The sequence below is a fragment of the Trichosurus vulpecula genome, chromosome 6 (genome assembly GCF_011100635.1).
Source record: "Trichosurus vulpecula isolate mTriVul1 chromosome 6, mTriVul1.pri, whole genome shotgun sequence".
Lineage (NCBI taxonomy): Eukaryota > Metazoa > Chordata > Mammalia > Diprotodontia > Phalangeridae > Trichosurus > Trichosurus vulpecula.
Genome location: NC_050578.1, coordinates 15,540,849 through 15,560,547, shown reverse-complemented (window position 1 = coordinate 15,560,547; position 19,699 = coordinate 15,540,849). Strand labels below are relative to the sequence as shown.

At 36.8% G+C, this 19,699-nt stretch overlaps 1 protein-coding gene across 1 annotated transcript in view; it reads left to right on the top strand.

Moving 5' to 3' along the window:
• The window catches only part of GLRA3 (glycine receptor alpha 3), a 139,338-nt gene that overhangs the window by 101,096 nt on the left and 18,543 nt on the right, over positions 1-19,699 (top strand). Inside the window, exons 5-6 of the mRNA XM_036764004.1 lie at positions 6,995-7,132; positions 13,429-13,643. Of these exons, the coding sequence (XP_036619899.1) occupies positions 6,995-7,132; positions 13,429-13,643 (353 nt within the window). The remainder of the gene's footprint in view (positions 1-6,994; positions 7,133-13,428; positions 13,644-19,699) is intronic.

The window sequence follows — 19,699 nt, the reverse complement described above, 5'->3', positions numbered from 1 at the left end:
ACCTAGGTAAACTCTTCTCAGGTGCAGGATGCCTTACTCTCTCTTTTCCGGAGGGTGTGGCTTTAGCTGTATCTTCACATTGTCCAAAGATCTCCACTCATGTAGCTCCTGTCCCATAGTCTTTGCCTTCTTTTTGACCTGGGGATCCTGAGGTCCCAAGTATCTCTTCAAGGTATTTTCACCAACAACTGAATTTGTTTTCAAAAGACAATCTGAGAGCACCTTTGGTGATGCTTATCCTAGACATGTCTTGCAGTGCTTGGCCAGGTTGGAAAAATGGAGGGTGTTCCTAAAGTCTGGACACATAAGCAAAAAGGCATTTTTTCCAGAAATGAAATGAATGAAATTTTCAACGACATTTTAAATAAAATCATATTGAAGATGTTATTTGTTAATATTCTAATTGGAATATTAACAAATTGAAGATGTTATTTGTTAGTATTCCAAATGGAATACTAACAAATAACATCTTCAATATGATTTCCATTGTTTGTGATGCAAAGATCGATGCACTTTGCTAGATTCACATGAACTCGATAAAATAACTCCACATTGCCATCAATTTTGGCACATTCACTCTTCATGCATTGAATCAAGTGTATTGCATCTGTGATTTTCATTGAGTACACCTTCTCCTTTAGCATACCCCAGAAAAAGAAGTCAAAGGGGCTAAGGTCTGTTAATATTCCAAATATTTCAACATATGCATTTTTGCCTGTGTGTTCAGACTTTAGGGACATCCTGTAGAATATTCTCATCTGACAAGGCAACCTCTAATAATTGTAGCCTCTTAGCACTTGAAGATGTTAGCTTCAAACCTCTTTACTTTTGTCGTTTTCCTGTATCACATGCCATAGAATCATAGAGGCTATCTTCCAACAATATATATTAAGAAATTTTATCACCCATATAGACCTCAAAAAGCTGAAGGAAGCAGGACTTGTAGTGCCAGCGAGTCTACTGTAAGATATTCCTTGACTTCTCTCTCCCTCGTGATTCTTCCATGTTTTCCCTTCAGTGACTCCAATCCCCTTGAAACATCCAGGCCCTAATCATTTTTAATGTTCATTCTTTCTGAATGCACAGCCAATCCTAGAATTTCGTATGGAAGAGTGACCTAAAAGAGAACCAGAACAAGTTTGTACACTATGTTAGCCACAAAGATCTTTCAGTAGCATATGACTGGGGAGTCCCTTAGTCCAGCACTGTGGTCACCTTGGGGTCACAATAGTTCATCTTCTATAATCCTGATTGACACCAGTCACTCACAAAAGTTATTATATCCTGTCACACTTTCCTCAACTGTAAAATAGAGATGATAATACTAGTACCCGCCTCTCAGAGTTGTTGTGAAGATCAAATGAGATAATATTTATAAAGTGCTTAGCACAGGGTTTGGCACATAGTAGGTGCATAATAAAAGTTTATTCCTTTCCCTCACCCCATTGGGAAAACTTGTCATTATATGTTTCCCCAAATAAATGTTAGCATTTCGATGCATAATTCAGCTCCCATTCTCCTAAGCCTCCAAGTAACTTGCAAAAATACCAAACCAAGCTCTCCAAAAGAAGAGACTGCAGCAGTTATTTATTTCAAATCTATGTTTATACAAATGAGCCAGCGTAGAATAATGAATTAAAAGCCAGCTTCTTTGTCAGGAAGACCGGGGCTCGATTCCCACCATTACTATATGCTGATTGTGTGAGGCTGAACAAGTAACTTAATTCTAAGCACCCCAGGAAATTTACTAGGACTATAAGTTGTAGGACAAATGTTTGTCTTTATTAGGAGAGAAAGATTCCTTACCCAGGGTTCCTCATTAATGTTTTATTCAGAGGCCAGGTTTTCAAAACTGTATACATTAGAATTTGAAACCCAGAGTTGTGATTGGCCAAATTTACATCCATAATTATTTTCATTCAGGACCCTACTCTTTGCTGGTCCAGTAATCTTTCTGCCACATCACACTGCTTCTCTGAGTATTATATCTCTGTTTCTTAAAAGTATCTTTTTTGTAAAAACCTTTAGTCCACTATAGGTGAAGAATGGCCCATCAGCTAAGACAAGTTCTATTCTCTCAGTCCCAAATTATACTGATGAGCAGGAGAGAACCAGGGCCACATATTATTTAAACTGGTTTCATGGATTGGTAAGAAGTAAAACCTCTTTTAGTTAATAATGAGTTTCCTGATTTCTATGCACCATTTTGGTGACATGTCTGATTAACTTCATTGACATTGTTAAAACTCACCAAGTCATGCTTTATCACCACCAGCCTATTCCTTTTTTTTTAATTTAAATTTATTTATTTAACATATTTAGTTTTCAGTATTGATTTTCACAAGAGTTTGAATTACAAATTTTCTCCCCATTTCTACCCTCTCCCCCACTCCAAGATGGCGTATATTCTGGTTGCCCTGTTCCCCAGTCAGCCCTCCCCTCTGTCACCCCACTCCCTTCCCATCCCCTTTTCCCCTCCTTTCTTGTAGGGCAAGATAAATTTCTATGCCCCATTGCCTGTGTATCTTATTTTCTAATTGCATGCAAAAACATTTTTTGTTTTTGAACATCTGTTTTTAAGACTTTGAGTTCCAAATTCTCTCCCCTCTTCCCTTCCCACCCACCCTCCATAAGAAGTCAAGCAATTCAACATAGGCCACATGTGTATCATTATGTATAACCCTTCCACAATACTCATGTTGTGAAAGACTAACTATATTTTGCTCCTTCCTAACCCATCCCCCTCTATTGAATTTTCTCCCTTGACCCTGTCCCCTTTCATAAGTGTTTGTTTTTGATTACCTCCACCCCCATCTTCCCTCCCCTCCATCATCCCCCTCCCTTTTTATTTTCTTCCTCCTTCTTTCCTGTGGGGTAAGATACCCAATTGGGTATGTATGGTATTCCCTCCTCAGGTCAAATCTGATGACAGCAAGGTTCACTCATTCCCCCCTCACCTGCCCTCTTCCCTCCTCCCATAGAACTGCTTCCTCTTGCCACCTTTATGTGAGATAATCCACCCCATTCTATCTCTCCCTATCTCCCTCTCTCAGTATGTTCCTCTCTCATCCCTTAATTTGATTTTATTTCTTTTAGATATCTTCCCTTCATCTTCAACTCACACTGTGTCCTCCCTCTCTCTCTCTCTCTCTCTCTCTCTCTCTCTCTCTCTCTCTCTCTCTCTCTATCTATATATATGTATGTATATATACACACACATAGATATATACATACATACACATTCACTTATATATATATATATACACATAAATGTATATATATATATATACACATAAATGTATATATATATATATATATATATATATATATATATATATGCATATTCCCTTTAGCTACCCTAATACTGAGGTCTCATGAATCATACACATCATCATTCCATGTAGGAATGTAAACACACCAGCCTATTCCTACACAAAATTTGTTTTGAAATTATGGAAACCAGTCCCTGGAGTCTGACCTCATCTCAGTCCTCCTTAAACTCCTCCTCAAGTCCCTCCCTAAATCCCTCCTCTAGTCACCCCAGACCACCCTTCAATCCCTCCCACAATCTTGCGTATATCTTCCCTCCATGAAGGTGCTCAGATTCAATCTAGCTCAGATAGATTGAATCTGGCCTGCTTGTGAAAACAGGCATCACAAAGCGTGGGATTTCTTAAGACAACCTGTTATGGTGAATCCCTAATAAACTTTGTCTTTTCCCTTGGCTGAGAAGGCTTGAGTCCAATTCTTTCAGCAGGACCTGGAGGGTAGGTATTTTGGGGCCTCGAGCACCCCTAGAAATATATGGTTCCCTACGATCATCATTTTTCTTAAACCTCTTCACAGCTCCAATACCACTTCATCAAAGTCAATTTTGGTTTCCCTTAGCCAAATGTAGCCCTTTCTTCTCATGAACTCTCCTAGCATGTTGTGTCTGTCATGCATTTGCCATGTTTTTCTTTGACCATAATTTATTCTCATTGCTAAATTACTAAAAAAAAAGAAATCATGAAAACCATCAAAAGAGTTTAAGATGAGATAAGGAATATAATGAGCTTAGAAATTTAGCCGTGAACTGATAGGTTTTTCCCCCAGTCAGTAAATAAGCATTTATTAAGTACCTACTCCATATTGAAATATACCATAATAGGACAATGCAATCCAATAAGAGAGAACAGCCATGAAAAGGGAAATTTAATCAAGTTAGATAGAGTGAAGGGGTTTCATCAGGGTCTCATGTTTACTAGATAAAATGAAATAACTGCTTTTCTTTTTGGTTTTTAGTTTGTTGGGTGTGATAGAATTTTTTCTAAAGTCTTCCTTTTGTAGACAAATATGACACAACTGCCCACTGGTACCTGATAAGTGCTTGGAGATGTTTTTCTAGCAGTGGTAATGGGTCACACCAAGCCATTTATTTACATTCTCTCCTGGTAATTAGCTGGATTGGGGCCATGCATTTCACATAGCTACATCTATGGAAAGGAGTTTTTCTTCTCTCTGCATCCAGCTGGTCTCTATAGTGACTGAACCTATAACCTTGCTCTCATTAGCAGCATGTTCTCGCCAATTGGCCCAACTTTACCTAAAATACTGCCAACAGAAATTATGAGAAACAGCTGGGACCCTCTTAAAACTTTTTGAATGGAAGTAATATGTTAAAAAGAAAAAAAAAACTTTCCTGACTTCCTTAAGTACTAGTGCCCTTCTCAACTAGCTAAAGTTCTGTCTGTTAGTGAGTTGCATTTAATTGCTTTGGATTTATTTCTAGTTATTCTTTTTATATTTATTTCTCATATATTTATGCACATCCATGTCACCCCTCTACCCCATTGAAGAGAGTAGTAATTGTTCCATGTGTTGTCTTTGCATCCCATTGTCTAACATAGTGCCTGTTACATAGTAGGTGTTTATTAAGTATTCACTGATTTAAAACTCATAAAGAATTTAAACTGATTAAGTTACAATATTATTTATCCCAGGGCTAAATAGGTGGCACAATGTGTAGAGCACCAGGCCTGGACTTAACTTCATGGGTTCAAATCTGGCTTCAAACACTTATTTGCTGTGTGACCCTGGGCAAGTCACTTAACCCTGTTTGCCTCAGTTCCTCATCTGTAAAATGAGTTGGAAAAAGAAATGTCAAACCATTCCAGTATTTTTGCCTAGAAAACCCCAAATGGGGTCATGCAGAGTTGGACACCACTGAAGACAAAAGACTAAACCACAGTTGTTTAGCCCCTGGTTCTTTAATGCCTCTTATATAACACTCTGCATAAAGCAGGCCTTTGGTAAATGTTGTTCATTGATGCTTTGTTTTTATTGTATTTGTAAATTATAAATTGATGCATTTGCCACTCCCAAATCTCTACATAACATGACTTAATAACAGCCTGTTCATATAAAGGTCGTAAATGGGTGACTGTGTATATAACTATTTGGTACAGTAATGAATTTTAGAAACAATTTGGATTAAAAGCTAGATAGGACCTCCCCCGCCCCTGCCGAAAATATCTTAGAAAGTTTGATGCAAGGCTCTGACATATACTTGGAATGTGGAATGATAAGGCTTAATTTTTTTGCTGTTTCTGAGATTCTTCTCCCTTCTTTTTTCATTTGGAGCTGGGCAGAAATTTAGCTGTTTACTTCTCTAGTGACTGCAGAAATAGCAGACTACAGAGTGTGACTTGGCAGACTAAAGATCAGTACCTTTTTTATTACTTTTAAATCCTTGAAAAAAGGCACTCACTTTTCAGTAAGAAGTTATCGAATGAGAAAGTCATCCTCAGATGTCGTACCAAAAGAGAAGAAAATTCAATGGCTTTAGAAAAAAAGCTTATTCAATAACAGTCATCTCTGTTTGCATTTCAGTGATGTAAATTTTCAACATTATCATCAGACCACAGTCAGGTTGTTCAAAGAATAGCCAGTTCAAAATTACTGATGCTACTACCTCAGATACTGTGGGAGTATATCTTTACCTATGTGTATTCTAATCTCTGTGGTAACCAGATGTTGACACAAGCCAGGAGTCAGACTTTTAAGGATCCTGCATATGTTATAGCCTCAGAGTTATAGACATACAGTTCAGCAAATGAGCTGATTATTTACTGAACTCACTTTTATACTGACTCTAATAAACAAGTTTCTTCTTCTAAGCAAGTTTAAATTGAACAAATTCAGCAGATATTCATCATGCCAGTTGCAAATTTTTAGATAAGATGAGGACCCTGCCCTCCTGAATCATCTAAGGGGGACAAGATGCAATACCAGAGAAGTACATGAGGCGGTACTGTGACACAATAGAAAGAACAATTTATTTGGAGTCGGGGTCCTAGATTCAAATCCTAGCTCTTCCACTTACTATCTGTGTAACTTTGAAAAATTCATTTATTCTCTCTAGGTCTCAGTTTCCTATCCTGTATAATGAGGGGGCAGGATAAGATGACCTCTAAGATCAATTCCAGCTTTAAATACATAATGAACACAAGTGACCGATACATATGAAATGTCAAAGCAAAACTCTCCATGAGGTCCTAGGGTGGGAGGGAAATCTTTATGGACAAAGAATTAAGGAAAATTTCGTCACTTGAGAAAGGCTTTAAAGGGCAGGAAAGAATTTAGCACTCATTTTCTGTGTTTGCATGTATCCTTTCTGTGCATATGTATCTTTAAGGTATTTCAGAGGTTCATTTTCCCCCATATGCTTCTGTGTAGGCTCTAGCAAATAGAAATTCCTGTCTTTTTCTTATTTCGGTAGAAAATTTAGTAGAAATTTAAATTTTCCTTATTTTTTATTTCCTTATAAAGTGTTCCATCTAGATAGATGTCAGTGGTAATGAATTAGGAAGTACTCACCAACCCCAAGTGACTGATACAAGAAGTCTGTTTTTTTTCTTTACTGGTTTTTGTTTGTATAAATATTCTTGGTATTAAGTTCATTGCTTATAATGGCACTTTATAACCTGAGTGGTTTTAATTATCTTTTGCCTAGTTGGATATACCATGAATGATCTCATCTTTCAATGGCAAGATGAGGCACCTGTACAAGTAGCAGAGGGACTCACTTTGCCCCAGTTTGTTTTAAAAGAAGAGAAAGACTTACGGTACTGCACCAAACACTACAATACAGGTAGGAACTAATCACAACTAATTATGATCGGCGAGGTAGGAATTTTTTGAATCATAGTTTTCTAATTCTTCAGTGCCTTCCTAAATATATTCAACCAATTATTCTGACTATATTTGAAATGCATAATTTTTCCTAGTATCAGAAAGGGGAAAAAAGTCTTTGAAACACATGAATCATACATTTACATAAAAGCATGCAGTTATGTAATTGACTTGAATGAACTAAATGAGTGCCTGATGGCTGAAATATGTTCTGTATTAACTTAAGGTAAAAGAAGAGGTCTCATTCAAAGAACAATGTTTTAGGGGTTTGGGGTTTGTTTGGTTTTGTTCCTTGAGAAATACACTAGATCAGTGGTGTCAAACTCAAATTGAAATGGAGGCCACTAAATCATATATGAGTATCTCTTGGGGCTTGTATTGACTTAGAAAACCACAAAGTAACATCAATGTTTTATTGTAATTTTATTTGTTCTGTTAAATATTTCCCAATTACATCTTAGTCTGGTTCGGTTGCATTTGGGAGTGTTATGGACAGCATGTGCCCACAGGCTCTGAGCTTGAAATATGAATTCTTTCAATCCTCATGGGGCAGAAGCCACTATATCTGACTTCTGCATTAACAAAAAAGGAGGAAATTTTCTGTAGTGGTTATTGTTGGCCACTCTGTCCTCTACATGCATGTTACCCAGGTCACTTTGAGGCAAAATTGTGATGTAGGTTAAGACCTTATTCATTATATGTCCTTTCTCTTTTTCTTTCTGATAAATTCAAACTAAGGTATTGGGCCCTGATTTTCACCTCTCCTTGGAGTATTTGTGTTTCAAAGAAAACTATTGGAAATGGGAGCCACTCCCACCCACCCACCCCCACCAAGGAATATATCCACAAAGGTCTGTAGCATCTGGCACGTGGACACAAGAGATTTTACCAGAGCCAGGTTTCCTGATGCATTTCACATCATCTACCCACTATAACATACAAGTCAATTGGACTGATCAGGAAGAAAAGGCCAGTAGGGAATTACATTATTCATTTTAGTGCCTTGAGCTGCAGCAAAAATACATTTAGAACAAATTCAAATTCACGTTGACAGTTTCTCCGGTGACTTTCTGTTGCTGCCAGAATCTTGGCTAAACTTGAATTCATTCATTTAATAATGTCTACAGTATGGCATAGTTGGACCTTCTTCAAAAAGTATGAGGCACTTTTTTAAAGCAGCACTGGCAGAAAATATTCTTTATGGAAACTAAGCATATAAACTTAGAGAAAAAGATAACATTCCTATTGAGCTACCAAAATGTTGTTGTTTGTCTTTATGCCCTAGTAAAGATGTGACCTACTTAAAAAATAAACATATCTATATTTCAGCAACCTATGACTACTGGTGGGGAATATTCTGTCCATCAACATAGATTACAACCCACATGTAACTGAAATAATGTCCTTGAAGAGCTTTCATGGATACAACATCCATCACTTTGTAGCCAAGAAAGTGACAAGCTTCTCTGAACTTAATCTGATCTCTGGCTAACACAAAAAATAGCATCACTATAACCAGGTTCAACGCCTTTTCAGCTGGGTAGAACTTGAAATCTTACTAAGAATGACTTCAAGATCCTGGGGAAACCTACAAGCCCTGATGAGAGTAGGATTGAATCCTACTAGGATAGACTTTAAGAACCTATGATAAGAGCAGGATTGAGTCCTACTCGAACAGACTTCAAAAACTCAGGGGTACCTACATGCACTGATGAAAGCAGGATGCTAGAGAGGGAATAACATATCAATGTGATTTGCTCATATAACAAACTCCCCAATTTGAGAACTCTCTTTACTCAATAAGGTCAACACGTCTGAAATGTACAGTCTTAAGAGAGAGTTAACTAAAGCACTTGGAAGTTAAATGACTTATCCAAGGTCAGATGACCAGTATATGTTGTAGGTGGAACTTGAAGCCATGTCTTCTGGCACTGAGGTCACCTTTCTATACCCTAAATACCACTACCTCCCTCTTTCCCTAAAATGCTGAATACACTTTACTACCTTTCTTCTAATGAAGTTATTCATATTTCCTCCCTCACTTAAATACAATTCATGTGCAAGTCATGGCATCGCCTTTGTGATATCATGGTCCTCTTTGAGAACGAAGGACAAACAACAACAGCAACAACATATAAAGGTATTCACATACAAAACACCTTACCAATGAGTTCCTTTAAAGTAAAGAGTCCTGATGCCTCTAAGCCATGATTTTTGGTCGTTTTTAAACAAAAATTCAATTTATTCATAACTCTGTTGATATAGTTGATAGAATGTCAACCTCTGAATCAGGAACATGTGGGTTTCAGTCCTGCCTCTGATATTCAGTAGCTGAACAACTTTGGGCAAGTCACTTCATTTCTGTTTCCCCATTATCAGGTTCTTGCAAGACTCAATACAGTGTTCCAAAAGTCAGAAAGTGTAAATCTCCGCTAAGACTTTTAGAGCATGACATATGTAAAATGTTTTGTAAACTTTAACTCATTGTATGCCAATACTATCATTATATAAAGCACCCTGCAGACACTCTCTATGCTTGATACAATGCTGTCTACTTGTTACTGGTTTATTGGCAAAAACCATTTTGCCATAGACGCCTATAGAATAAAGGTCTGGTATACATTTTTGGAGGTGTGATACTTCTTTGGCTCCCACTTAGAAACCTGGGAAAATCTTTTTATTCAGTGTCTCAGTTGCCTGACACAACACTTCTGTTTGTAAGCACAATCCAATATTCCTACCTAACCTCTCTTCTTGAGTGGGAGATGGGACCCAAAATATAAATGGTTTAGTGAATGACCAGTGAGGAAGCTCCTTCTTCCCTTGAAAATCAAACTTCACATATATTTTAAAATTACTGAATCAGAGCAATATAAAAGAGGAATGTCAAACCATTGCATAACACAAACCTGAAGATCCATACCCTGATGTTATATTTCTTGAACTCTAATCCAATATCTTCCATGTATACAAGATACCATCTACCTCCTGCTCAACCTTTGAAACCTTGTATTCTCTAGTTCTCCTCTATAATCACAACTTCCTGTCCTAATTTTCCAATTCTTTTACTTTTAGCTCTGTGAATTCCAGTTCTTTTAACTATCCCCTCTCCCCACTCCAAGTCTATACTCTAATTCTGGCTTCACTTAACTTCCTGAACAAGCCTAGTCCCCATGGTTAACTATTTCAGTGGTCCCAAAATCCTTCCCTCCCTGATTTTTCCACCTTGCTAAACTCTGACTGCTGCTACTTGGCAATTTAAAAAAATCAACTGGTTTATATTCTTACTGAATAGTAGTTACTCCAGACCATTTACATTCCCACTGAACCATTGTGCTCTCAGGACCAGCACTGGTCCATTGACTTTCCCTTGATTCAGGTGGCACTTTCATACTCCCTAAGTGTGCCTTCCCTGGCTATAGCAATGTAGACCCATCCCTTGCTCACGGCAGTTTTATAACCCAGGTGTCTAGGGAACTTTTCAGTAGCCCCCAAGTTTCTCTTGATCTGTTCCCTCACAGGACACAAGAAAAAAATGTGGAAATCAAGAACAGTCCAGGTTGTCTGTCCTACAGTTCCCTGTGGTAAAAGAGAAAATTAAACTTTAATAATAGCCCTGGGTTACATAAGTATACATTTCACTTTTTTGAAAATTCTTCAATAAAATGAACTGTGCTAAAGTTGAAGGCTTTTTTCACCAAAATAGAACAGACTTGATATTTTACATCATTAAAAGCATGAATAAATTGTCCACTTGTGCATAACAAATTTTGGTGAATTTCCCTCAAAGAAAAAGTCAAAAGGATTTTCAAAGAAAACTTTAAAGTATTTTTCCTAATAAAAAAGTTAGAGGATAAAGTAAAAATCATTCTCTGTCTCCTCTCTGTAATGTTGGAACTAAAAACAAAGGATGATGCTAGGGGTGAAGCTGCATCCTAAAACTTCATTGTCTATTGGGTTTCTTGGTTTTACCATCACTAGAATCCCTATCACAAAATTCTCCCATTTCCTATTTCTATGGATACTATCTCCATAATTAATATATTTGCAGTTTCATCTTTGTTTTATTCTACTGTGCTATGGAAATGTTTATCTCATAAATTAAAAATAAAATAAATTTTAAAAATAACTAACATACAGCCCCAATTTTAGAATATATCAGTGTATAGTCTATGCTACCACCTTTGTTCATTCTCATTCCTATATTGCTCATTCATGTGTTGTTTTTTCTTTGTAAACAGAACTAATTGATCTGTACCATTTTTTGCCTCAGATGGGTTTTCTGGGAATGAATGCAGGAAGAGATCGATAGAATAGTTAATTCTTGACTACCAGAAAAACTTGCAATGTCATTTCATCATTTTCTGTCCCTGAATCTCCATTCTTTTTGGTAGCCTTAGGATCAATTTTTCATAAGGGAATTCTCTTTCTCTACCTTGTTCTTTCTCTTCTTACATCTTTGTTCTATTTTTAATCATAGTGGTAACCATAGAAATGGAAAGGTTTTGAAAAATATTTTTTGTGGCTACTTAATGTTTTATGCTCCTTACCTAGTGAAATATTCTACAAAAAGGTAAGAATTTGCCCCTTCTTGTAGAAGTCTCCCAGTGGCTGGTGGAAGGAGCATGGGACTGGAAACAGGAAGACCTTAGTTTAAGGCCTGTCTCTGCCACCTATTAGCTATGTGAGAGTCATCAGTTCACAGTTTCTCTGCACCTAAGTTTCCCCATCTTTCTAAGAGGAATAATATTTGCATTAGCTACCTCCTCAGCAATACTGTCCTAATGTAAGGTGCCATTTTGCAAAGGACATATGATGTGATGGGCAAAATAGTCCTCTGTTACAATGTCAGTTTTGTGGGCCCTCTAGTAGGGGCCAACCCATTTTAAAATTCATGACAGGAGACCTCTAAAAGCAATAGCATGGGGAAGATACAAACTTAGCCATGTCAGGGAAAACTTCCTAATAATTAGAGCTCTGCAGAGGTGCAATGGGATTTCTGGGGAAATAGAGCTTTTCTCCTCAATTGGAGGTCTTCCAGAAAAACCTGCATGACTACTTGTCAGGATTTTTTTTTGATTCTTTGTAGGTAGATGGCTATAAATAAGAATCTATGGCCTTTTCAATTCTGTGACTCAGGTTCAAAAATTGTGCCAGGCCATTTCCCTCCAACAACTCAACTCTAACTATTTCTGGCCCCAAGTCCACTGAGGACAATGTCTGGTATTGTAGACTAGAGTGATATGAACCACTCACCAGTACTGTTAACGCTAGGTAGGAGACACATAATCCCATCTCTCATGCACATGTAATCATATACACATGCACACCCCTCACCTTTCCCACCTTTTCTTACCTCTCATCTAACCTTAATCCAACACATATACTTATATTCCAGCTTTCCACTTTTCCTTGGTACCCTCCCCCCAAGTTGCTTGATACATAATTATGTTTTTTTCCCAGTAGAACATACATTCCTTGAAATTAAGGATTGTTTAATTTTTGTCTCTGAGGCACAAACATATAGTGCAGTGCCTAGCAAATGCTTGGCACTTGATAAATGTTGGTGCAATGGATAGGCAATCATTTGTCCATTTTATAACTTTAGACCTGGCCCATGCAACTAGCTTCAAGGTGACCCATATCCTTGACCACAGAATTTTGCACAAACAGAATACTTATCAATATGTCACAAGATCAAAATTGTCTCATGGCAGCTAATGGCACAGTGAATAGAGTGCTGGACCTGAAGAAGTGAGTTTAAATTTGACTTCATACACTGTGTTACTCTGAGCATATAACTTAACCTCTGTTTGCCTCAGTTTTCTTAATGGTAAAATGGGAATAATGATAGCACCTACCTCAAAGGTAATATAAATGATAATCTTTATAATAAATAAATTAATTACTGTTTACAATTAATTAATTAATTAATCTTTATAATAAATAAATTGATTAATATAATAAATAAATTAATAAATAATAAATAAAATGATAATCTTTATAAAAAAGCACTTGGCACAGTACCTGGCATATGGAGATGCTCTGTAAATGCTAATTCCCTTCCCTTGCCTCATGGCTACTTCCATTTAGAAAATACTAATCTAGCATTTCCTTTCTGTCTTGATAATAGGCTATGACACCATGGTTTTATAAGGAGACATCAAAATTATTTCAGATAAGGAAAAGCTATTGAATAGCTGATATGAGAGAGGTGTGTTCATGGGAAAATGAATGTGTGTTTTTTGTCATCAGGAAAGTTCACATGTATAGAAGTTCGTTTCCATCTCGAACGACAGATGGGCTACTACCTGATCCAGATGTACATACCTAGTCTCCTGATTGTTATACTGTCATGGGTTTCATTTTGGATTAACATGGATGCAGCTCCAGCCAGGGTAGCTTTGGGGATAACAACTGTGCTGACTATGACCACACAAAGCTCAGGATCCCGAGCTTCTCTCCCAAAGGTGAGTAAAGCTAGCATTTCATGGTTGCACATATTACATGAATCATTGAGAATGCCAGAATCATCCTTAGCAGATGGTTCCTCTAGCTTTTACTTAACCATGATGTGATGTACTACACATGGCACTCCCCAAAACACATCATGCATACATGAATGCATGTGCATACATGCATGTGTGCATGTGCACACACACACACATACACATACACCCACACACACACACACACACAGCAAAACTACAACAACTGCAGCATTCTCTCCCGTGGTACTTAAAAGTGTCTGCTCTTTTTTATTGCAAGCTTTACCTCAGTTAAATGTGATTGGTTGCTTTTTTGCTCCATAAGGGAATGTCAGTTGACAGATATCAATCTTCCCATCTTCTGACCTGCAGGAAAGGAATATTTCATAGCCTCCCCTAGCATTTTTCTCTAACCTTCACAATCTTCATCTTCATGTCATCTTCATCATAATGATTGTCTCCATCATCATCAAACTATAAGTACCCATGTACATATGGCAATGTGTTTGGTGCTATACAAAGTTAATGATTTTGCATGACTGGCATTGCTCCTTATTGCGTTCTGCTCTTACAATCATGTACATATGTGGTTTGAATTTTCTCATAATATGCAAACAAATGCATTAGAAATGTGTTAATTATTAGCATACTAATTCATGTCCTATATTACTCACTCTGTCTTCCAAGATTTAATAGTGGAATATCAGAGTGAAGTCTCATGCTATTAACATTTCATTATGTTTTCAAAATGTCTTATGTTAACTAGTATTCCATGAAATATTGATCTGATAATAAATTATAAATCTGCTTATAATTTTAAGCTAATGAGCCTTGTCATTTATTTCCATTTTCACAATCATACCTCAGGGCTTCCTTACTATTAGCTGGAATAATGGTCATTACTTTGCTAACAAATATGTACTTTCAATATTGATTTTCCACATGGCCTAATTTGAGAGAAAAGCTTGTTTGTTTTAGGAGTTTTCACCTAGAAGGAAGGTAGAAAAGTTCAGTCTGAGGAATCAAATTAACTCTTTTTGACCTTGCTTTGCTGCTACCTGAATTATCCAAAAAAAATGTGTAGTTCACCATGTCTCAGTATGCTGGGTAGGCCTTGGTGGAGAGTTTTATTATTTATGTCTGGGCAAAGTTTAATTATGGATTTGAAATCTGTTTTGTATTTAGTGCTTGGGTCTTTGGGATTATTCTGAGTTTTTTTCTTCTCTTACATACATTATATGCATATTGTATATCAATAATGATGTTGTATATAAGCAAACAAGACTTCTGATCAACCATGAGCAGAGAAATATCACAAATTTATTAAGCATTTAATACATGTTCAGGTACTTTGGTGAGATACTAAGACTTTTTGATCCTCACCTCAAAGAACTTGCAATCTCATCAAGGATAGAGAAAGTTAACATTCCTGAAGAGCAGTGGAATATACAGGATAAAGTACAATCAGGAGCTAAATTAAGCAGTATAGACCAATAAGTACTCTAGGAATTCAGGGGAGAGATGGAACAATGAAGGCTAACTAGGAAAAGCTTCATAGAGACTCAAGGACACAAAGGAAAGATCAGATCTGGGTGGACTGAAAAAAGAAAGTGATAGGGGTAGGAGACCTTAGTGAAGATACAGAGATGAGAAAAAGAATTTCCACATCTTAGGGATTTTTTTTACAACTTACATATATGAAAGGCATATTTATAAAATTTGTATATGATATAAAACTAGGAAGAAAACATAATATTTTGGATGAAAGAATTCATATTGAACAAGATCTTGTCAGGCTGCAATAATAACTAGTGTTTATGTATGACTTCAACATTTGCAAAGTGATTTACAGGTTATCTCATGTTATCTGGAATTAGCCAGACAAAATTTAATCTGAAATTGGACAAGTGAAATTTAATAGAGAACGACATGATATCCTTCACTTCAGCTAAAAAAAATAACCACCCAGTTACCAGATAGGTAACAAAAGCACATTCATGTGAAGAAGAAAAAAGAATTGATTCTGATCTCAATCTAAGTCATCAGGGTAACATATCTGCCAAAATTTCATTGTGGTCCAGCTTCCAGATTTGTTTTACACTATTCTTGTCACACTACATCTGGATCACTGTATTTACCTCTGAGAGTAACAGTTTAAGAGCACTACTAATAAACTACAGCACATCTAGATGAGGGTAATTAGGATAGTGAGGGGTGTGGAAAACCAGATCATAGGATCATAGGTTTGAGCTATAAAGGACTTTAGAGATTTCATTTTACTGAGAAGAAAACTGAGGAAGATAAGTTAAATGACTTGCCCAGGATCACAACATCTGAGACAGGGTTTGAATTCATACCTTCCTGAGTCTAAGGCCAGGAGACCATCCACTGTGTCTCCTGGTTATCTCCTATGAAAAGCAGAGAAGATTCAATGTGGAAAAAAGGAAAAAAAAATTTTAGTGTAAATAAGATAGCTGTCATGAAAGATGTTCAGAGCTATCATGAAGAAAGACAACACCATATTCAAAAGCTCCAGAAAGTAGATCCCAGACATTTCAAGGAGGCAGATTTCAGTTCAAAATGAGGAAGGAACTGCACAGCAAGAATAGTTTTGGGTCCAAAGCCATAGAACTGGTCAACTTTCCCTAAGCTACTGACTCTTGAAATCCTCCTCCATCCCCAAACCTTGCGCAACTATGGTAATATTCCATGGATTGTTAGTTATCTGATGTGAGGGCGGTATAGCAATGGAAGATAAAGTCTGGAAAAAAAGCAAACTGGAAGAAGACATGTCTACTAAAGGAAGTTGGCCTCTCTGAGAATAACTGCCATAAAATATACTAAAATAATAATAACAGATAGCATTTATAGAGCACAATTGAGTTTTATAACATGCTTTATAGATATTATCCTACTGGACCTTACAACAACCCCACACATTGAAGGCAATATAGTTATTTGCACTCCATAGATGAAGAAATTGAGGCTGAGAAGGGCTTCATAACCAAACAGAGGATTTTTCCCTTGATCCTGGGTACAATCAGGAGTCACTGGAATTTATTGAAGATTGTGACACTATCAGATGTACACTTTAGGAAGATCATTTTGACAACTGAGTGGAAGATAGTCTTGAATGTAGAGTGACTTGAGGCCAGCCTAATATTTTTTGTTGTTCAGTTATTTGAGTCATGTCCAGCTTTTCATGATCCATTTGGAGTTTTCTTGGCAAAGGTACTAGAGTGGTTTGCCCTTTCCTTCTCTAGCTCATTTTACAGATGAAGAAACTGAGGCAAACAGGGCTAAGTAACTTGCACAGGGTCACACAGCTAGTAAGCATCTAAGACCACATTTGAAATCAGAAAGATGATTCTTCCTGACTCCAGGCCCAGCACTCTATCCATTGGGCCACCTAAGCTTAATGTACATGTATCATAAAGATATGTTGTATTAGAGATCTGCAGACTGGGGTGGGGAGAATATCGAGATAGAGATATGGCACATGGAAGGATTAAATAATATGATTCCTGAATCAGTGTTAGGGGAGACAATATGAGAAAAGAATAACGAGCTTAATTTGTGTTGCCCTTTCTTTTGGGAATCTATTTCTACTTGGCTCATGCTCTGATTACGTCTCCTAGTTTAATTAAGATGGCCGGGGATGGCTAAGGGTGGTAGTGTATAGAATATGGTCTGACCACCAGGGCCTAGTTCTCTCTATCTACCTCAATAACCATAGTATACCAGCAACAATGCAGTTCATTCATCCCCGGATCATTATAGAATTTAACCTTTAAGGTAACTTTTAATTTTAAATGGAATCAAGATCATATGATTCTATGAGAAGGCTCTAGGTATTTTATACCAAGAAAATAAACTAAAAGGCAGAGTAGGATAGGTTAGAGGGCAATCCGAGAATCAAGTGTCTGCCCTTAATCTTTGTTCGCTTCCAAGAATTCTCTAAGATTATAATTTTCAGAGGACATACAGTTCCACATTAGAAAATGGAGTTTCTTCATTGGGAGCTCCCTATGCTGATGAAATCACATCTGGAAAAAAAAACTATGACAAAACAACTAAAAAGTGAAAAATTCAGCCTTATACCCAGGTTTTATGTCTGTGATACATAGCATATAATCATAGGGTTAAAGATTTAAATGTGAAAGAAGTCAGCTCCAGTCAATTGAATTGTTTCTTTTCACAACACCCACCTGAATCAATTGGCTATTTGATTATTATCTATGCACAGCCATATTCCCACCAGAAATTGCCTTTGACAGACTGTCACTTTTGCTGGTTCAGATTCTATTTGATAAAGCAATTTGCAATCTGAGGTTAGTGCATCTTTCATCTTATACCATATTAGTTTGTAAATAGAGATAGATATTAGAAGCAAAAAAGGGGGGGGTGAGGGCCTATGATTGCAAAATAAGCTTATGGTAGAACAGCGATGGAAGCACTGTAGGGAGAGGGGAATATGCAGGGAGAGGGGGGGAAGGAGAGGCAGAGAAGGAAGAGGAAAGAGGGAGGGAGGGTGGGAGAGGTAGAGAGATAAGGGTAAGGCCAGGGAAAGAGATACAATCAATTATAATTCTGTGCGTATCCAGTTTCACACTTAATAGACTTTGAAGTGCTGTTAACATTGATAGAGTACTAAGAGATGTCAGTGAGATTCATAGGTTGGGTCTAAGAGGGAAAGAAAAAGCTGACACCTTCTAAATTTGCTTTTCAATTTCATCAAGGTGAAAGTTAAATGTAGAGAAACAAAAGTCACCTGAAGTAGAGTATAGCATGTCTTTAAATATTTAGGCTATGAATGATGCCATCCCAGAGTCTTAAAATACATCCATCTCATTTTAAAGATGAGAAAACTGAGATCCAGTTATTAACTGACTTATCCAACATCAGTCACACCATTAACGACAGAGTACAAATTTTAGAAAGTCACCTGATTCTTCCTCCCAGTCAAATTCTGTTTTTTATTATACCACACTGCTTATATATTAATTGCATCACATTGCTTATAAATAAAATCATTTTCTTAAAAAGAACCATCTTTACCTAAATAAATGGAAAAACATCAGTTGCTCATGGTTAGGCCAAGCTAATACAATAAAAATCACAATTTTACCAAAACTAATTTACTTATTCAGTGACACACTAATCAAACTACCAAAAATTATTTTACAGAGCTGGATAAAATAATAACCAAATTCACCTAGAAGAAAAAAAGGGCCAGAATATCAAGAGAATTAATGAAAAGAAATGCTAGGGTAGGTGGCCTAGCCATACCAGATATTAAACTTTATTATAAAGCAGGAATCATCAAAACTACTTGGTATTGGCTAAGAAATGGAGTGGTGGATCAGTGGAATAGGTTAGGTACACAAGACACAGTAGTCAATGACTGTAGTAATGTACTCTTTGATAAACCCAAAGAGTCCAGCTTCTGGGTTAAGAAGTCACCATTTCACAAAAACTGCTGGGAAAACTGGAAAATAGCAGAAACTGGGCATAGACCAATAACTTACACCGTATACCAAAATAAAGTCAAAATGGGTTCATGATTTAGGAATAAAGGCTGATACTATAAGCAATTTGGGAGAGCAAGGAATAGTTTACCTGTCAGATTTATGGAGAAGGGAAGAATTTATGACCAAGCAAGAGATAGAGAGCATTACAAAATTAAAAATGGATAATTTTGATTATGTTAAATTGAAAAATGTTTGTGCAAACAAAGCCAGTGCAACAAAGATTAGGAGTGAAGCATAAAATTGGGAAAGAAGCTTTACAAACAATGTCTCAGATGAAGGCCTCATTTCTAAAATACACAGGGAACTGAGTCAAATTTATAGGAATACAAGTCATTCCCCAATTGAGAAATGGTCAAAGGATATGAACAGGAAGTTTTTAGAGGAAGAAATTAAAGATATCTATAGGCATATGAAAAAATACTCTAAATCACTATTAATTAGAGACATGCAAATCAAAACAACTCTTAGGTATCACATCTCTCCTGTTAGATTGGCTAACATGACAAA